Source organism: Trypanosoma equiperdum (genome assembly GCF_001457755.1).
Source record: "Trypanosoma equiperdum strain OVI genome assembly, contig: ctg_880, whole genome shotgun sequence".
NCBI classification, from domain to species: Eukaryota; Euglenozoa; class Kinetoplastea; order Trypanosomatida; family Trypanosomatidae; genus Trypanosoma; species Trypanosoma equiperdum.
Window position 1 is genome coordinate 14,384 of NW_027124843.1, and position 5,461 is coordinate 19,844.

General features: G+C 47.8%; 1 protein-coding gene across 1 annotated transcript; it reads right to left on the reverse strand.

Moving 5' to 3' along the window:
- Nucleotides 1–236: 236 nt before the first annotated feature.
- On the reverse strand, nucleotides 237–3,488 carry TEOVI_000421100 (uncharacterized protein; the record flags this gene model as incomplete). The annotated part of the gene is made up of 1 exon (XM_067227006.1): nucleotides 237–3,488. The coding sequence occupies one exon, from the start codon at nucleotides 3,486–3,488 to the stop codon at nucleotides 237–239; it is 3,252 nt and encodes a 1,083-aa protein (XP_067083107.1).
- Nucleotides 3,489–5,461: the final 1,973 nt, after the last annotated feature.

Here is a 5,461-nt window from a genome sequence, read left to right on the forward strand (position 1 = left end):
CCCTAACATTCTGTTATAGTATAAATTCTGTATGGCTACTGCTGCACGTAGTTGTGCATCGTGAGAGTTCCTATGTCGTATTTCCCATCCGCATCAAGCGACAAATACTCGCTTTCATTCTGCTTTCATCCCGACAATGTTACTGTGTATTTACTTTTCTCTTTCCTGAGCCTCAATCTATTTACATTCGCGTCGGGTTTCCGGTGTCATTATTTCTTCAGAACACTTCACTGTTGTCAGTGCTGTAAACCGTGCCGCACCCAAACATTAAGGGACGGAGTCATCACCCCTGACCGATCCGAGTAAACGTCTTTACCGCTTTCCAAGTTCGTGGGAACACTGTGGACACGGTTACGCACACATGCCGTGGTATCGTCGGAGTCGCTGATACCCCCAAAGGAACTGCGGAACCCAGGTAAATAATGGACTTTCTCGCGGGCACCGGAACGGGGGTTCGTGGGATTTAACCATTTATCCGCACTTTGGGGAAAGGGGCTGCACTGATTGCCCACAATTGACGAGCCTCGCGTTGTACTCGACCGCTCACCCGATGCAGCGTAAGACCAGGGAACCCCAGTATCATCCCAATGGGGAGTGCTGAAGGAAGGTATGGAAACACGATGGCTGTCCCTATTACTGCTTCCACGGCGCGAATCCTTGGGATCGTCGCAGAATACAAACTCACATGGGTCCACCGTGGGGCTGCGACTGCTCGTGAAGGGAGCGGGGGGGTGCCTCACCCTGTGGTTCAAAACGGAAGCAGGAGGGCGGTTGGTACCGACAACAGGTTGGTTGAAGCACGGAAAGTCGTGCTGGGGCTCGTGGGTCAAAACGAGTGGCTCTGCATAATGTGCGGGTGCGGGGCTTCCGTATGTGCGAAGCCGTTGCTGAGGCAATACGTAGCCAAACCCTACCGAGGGAAAGTTTGGAGTGGGCATCGGGGGTACCGCACCTTCTTTACAAACTCCATAGTTGACCAATGGGAAGGGGGTGCCCTGTTCTGCGGTTTTCACTGGTCCCATTACAGTGGTCATCGGTGCCAGAAACCCTGTCGTTGTTGCTTTTGCAGTTACCGTTCTTTTGGCTTTGGATTGTTGCGGCACCATCGGAGGACCGAGGTGACGCGTGGGGGCGGGTGTGGTCAACTTCGTAGAACTTTCAACACCCTTTGTGAGAACACGCTGTCGTCGGGCTACCTTCCTGCGCGACCGCTTTTTCCGTGGTGGGCGGAGGAAGTACGGTGTGACTGCTACAACCCTCACCGCCCCCGTAACGAGTGAGAGACGCCACAGGCAAAGTGTACCCTCACCAACAAGTTGGGCCACGGCGTCAGCCAACTCTGGCGACCCTTCCGCGTTACCCTCAGTGATATCAGGGGGTAACAACAGGGGTGTTGGTCGTGATTGCTCACTTCCGGAATCACGGTAACGTATCCAGTTCTCCGCGTCGACATGTGCTTCCCGCGCCAGCTTGCAGCTATTGTGCAACTCGGAGAGCAGAAGCTCTTCCAGCGGGAACTTGAGACGCTCAATAACCCATGACTGGGATTCGCTTGATTGGCATGGGTCTACCATAAGGTGGATTAACTCCCCAATTGACACCTGTTCATCATCATCATCTTTGTTGCCGCCGCTTCCTTTTCGTCCACTCTCGACTGACGAACAACATGTTCTCCCGATAACTACCGATCTCCCGTTAGCCTTCCATGACGAAAGGGCGACGGTGGCGGTCCTCTGTGCCTCCTTTGAGTGGCCAACCACCCAGTACAAATGTAACTGCTGGTCCTTGGTGCTGTCTTCGCTGTCAGCAAAGTCGACCAAGTCAATACCACCCTCGGGCCACGCCTCCACAACTACGGCGCCACCTGGCCTGTCATTCAGCTTTCGATGTGGCTTCAGTGCGGCTGCAGCGGCAGCAACAGCGGTACTGTTCCCGTTCTGACTGCTTTCGGTGCCCCTTGAGGGAATACTCGCTAAAATACTCACAGGCGCTTCATTAAGCGTGTTGTGCGTGCGAGCATCAATGGCCGGAGGCAGTGACCCCACTGTTTCGGTCACACTGACGGTGGTGCGAGTTCGAGCAGTCGACGCATCACGGTCGCTAATTTCTTGCATTTCAAAGTACTTCGGCCGTACAATGTCGGTGATGCAGTCTGGGCAATCCATACGTCTTGCGATGCATCCAACAGCGCGTGTTGCAGCATCTTGTGAAATACGTGTGAACAGCACATCATTGTCCAACCACATGTGAAGATCATCCCCCATCCCGAAATTTGTTTTTGGGCCAAAAACCGTGGCACATTCTTCTGGGGTTTCATTATCTTCTCTTGGAGCATTCAGTGGTTCCTCGGTCCCCACCTTGTTAAGCCAAGACACGTGGTCGCTTCGGTTGCCGCACTTACTACAAAAGGAGCCGTTAGGATCGGTTGCCTTGTCGGCTTCTGCAACAGCAAACAGTCTCGAGAGGGTCGCTCGCAGGACTCGCTGAAAGCACAGCATTGGAACATTAGCCCGTCTGCTGGCAATGACAACGGATCCTACAGGAGGGAGCAGCAGATCACGGTTACTGTCAATGTCCGGGGAGTCAGTAAGCCCACCATCCCTCATTTTATCCCGTCGTTGCTTTGCCAATCGTGCTTCATCTTTAACACTCATCACCCCAGCCAGAGCTTCACGCCACTGTGCGACGTATGTGTAAATAGCCGATATGAATGCGTGTACGAAGTTGTGATCCCCAACTGATTTGTTGAGGAACACCTGCAGCTGAAACGGACCTTCACCCAAGTTATCATCACAGCTACGTGGGAGGATACCGTTCACATCGCCAACGAAACCGACAACCCGTAGCCGCAAACCGCAAACGACGACGCTCTCTTCCAGAACACTTTTGCCCTCAGCCGCGCCACCCACGCCATCATCTTCACCTTCCCCTTCAGCAGCGTCCTTCATAAATTCGGCGTCGTCATCACAACCATGCATGTACAATCCGCCCTTCTCCGGAGGCCGTCCGACGTTATCGGACCCGGGCAATGAACCAGCGGGGCCACAAACAAATGCTATGGCGCATGGCACGGGACGAAGTGCCTCCGGGTCTTGCGCATTCAAGTCGAACATTTGCTTATCCGTATCAAATATCAATGACTTCCGCGCTCGTGTTACGTATGCGTCATAAAACTCCTCAGGGGTACAGTTGAGTGGCACAAATTCTTCAGCGTGCCACACACTGTTTCCATCGCCGCTGGTGGTGGCGGAAGCACTCCGTACCTTATCGCCGGACGGCTGAACCCGCGTGAAGGACTCATCAAATGTGTGATAATAATGAACAAACGGATCCTTGCGGGCTTCGAATAGCTGGCGCAGAGGCAAGCAGTCGGGCGAAGGAAAAAACTCCTTGGTAAGGGGAATCAATACCATTTTGTGCTTTTGCCCATAATCTGGCAGCCGGCACAGCCCCCGTGACAAGGACTCCCGACTGGGAACCGCTCCCATTTTATATAAAAATGTTTAAATGCAATATTCCAAATGACAAAGAAAGATATTACAACGAACTCACCGAGGTATTGTTTTACTTTCCCTCCACACCCCTACTGAAGGAAAAGAAAAAGAAATCTTCCCTTCTCTTTTCACCGCTTGTTTACGATGGATTTACAATAATTTTTCGTTTTTTCTTTCTCTTTCTTTATCGTTGATTATGTCGTTTGGTCCCCTTATATACAGATCTGTAGATATATGAGACAGCGTGTGTTTGCTTCTCCCACTTGGGTTTTGCTTGTTTTCCTTTTTTTTTCCTTTACTTTCCAATTTATACCCCCTTTTCAATTTTTTAGTCTAATTTCCCCCCCCTCCCCGGTATCCCCTTACGCACACTTCGTGCGATTGCGAAATGCAGGTCCGACCAAACGAAAAAGATATCCCTTCAATATCCTCACAACTGTAAACCAAACTTCACCTTAAGCCCGGCCAACAGATACCAAAATCAGTCCGTTTGTTTCCTTGCCTTTTCCCCTTGATTTTTCCCCCTTAACAATTTCTCCGATTATTTCAATTTTTTTTGTCTCGTTCACCCACTGCGACCTGGAAATGAAAGGTTACAGTGCAGGTGGAAGCAATGATAACAAGATTTGTGAGGATAAACACAAGATGTCGTTGCAATGTGCGTTTTTTAAAATTATTTCTGCCGTTGTTTTTAATTATTGATCTCCCCTATTTTTTAATTTGTAATACTTTTGTTTAAAAGGTAAAAACAAAACAAATATCCCAGTTCTTGACAGCACAACAATTTTAATCCCGAAAACCTTACGTTCCCACGGGAGTCCTTCCCTTCCTACTGCTCACTTATTTTGCTCTGTTTCCCTTTTCCTTTTCTTTTTTTCCCCCCTCTCCCTCACTATTGGATTTACCTCCCTCTCTGTGTCCTCTCTATTTTCCTCCTTTTTCAAATATTTTCCCTACTTTTCAGCACTTTCTTTACGACCTGTGGTATGTACAAATACAGGGATGTATTTATGTATATGTATATAAATATACTAATTAAGAATGCCTGCTATTCTTCCTCTTTTTTTCGGTTTTTACACCACTCCAACAATATTTAGCTTCAGTAGTAACAGCGACAATGTGATCAACACCTACGTATAAATGTGTCCCCGTTTGCGTACTTGCGTGTTTGTTTGAGTGCGTTTAATGACAAGAAAGCGGTTATGGGGGAAGTAAAACGAAGGAGCGAGTGAAGTGCACAACCGAATAAAACACAAAAAAAGAACAACTAAAAAAGGTATTAACGGTTGTCGTCGTTTGTTGTTGTCGTTTTTTTTGGTATAAACTTGACAGAGCGGTTGTATTGACCAAATATGGTATAAAATAGAGGGATATATATATATATATATATGTTGCAAGGAACTCAGTGACGGTGTGCCCGTGGATGCACGTGTCAGTATTGCTCTCCCTTTGTTTTCTGAAGGGGGATAACTCCTCTTCGCTTACTCTCTCTCTTTCTCGCTTTTTTTTATATATTTGTTTACTTATTTTTTTCAGGTTTTTTTTTCGTATTTACTTCACTCTCTTTTTTTTTCCTTTTATTGTATATCAAACAGCACAGTCTGGGGTAATATAATATATAAGGTGATTTCCACGGAATATAGACAAGAAGTATAATACAAGAAAAAGCGAAAGTGAGACAAAGGCAGGTGAAAGGGAACGAAAGAAGAAAAAAATGAGCCCCAATAAAAGGCGCCTAAAAAGTAAGAGGGGAAGAAGGCAAGTGAGCCAGTTATTAAATTCTGTTTAAGGAAAGGACAAGCTAGAAAGAAAAAAGAAACAACAAAACAGCGGATGAATTAATCAGGTACCAGCAGTAAAAGACAGGAGTGCGAGGCCTAGGCTGCCGACCCGGTCACAGGATTGCCTGTTAAACTGTACTCGTTATTACTGAATGACGGGGAAAGATTACGAGCAACAAAAAAAAA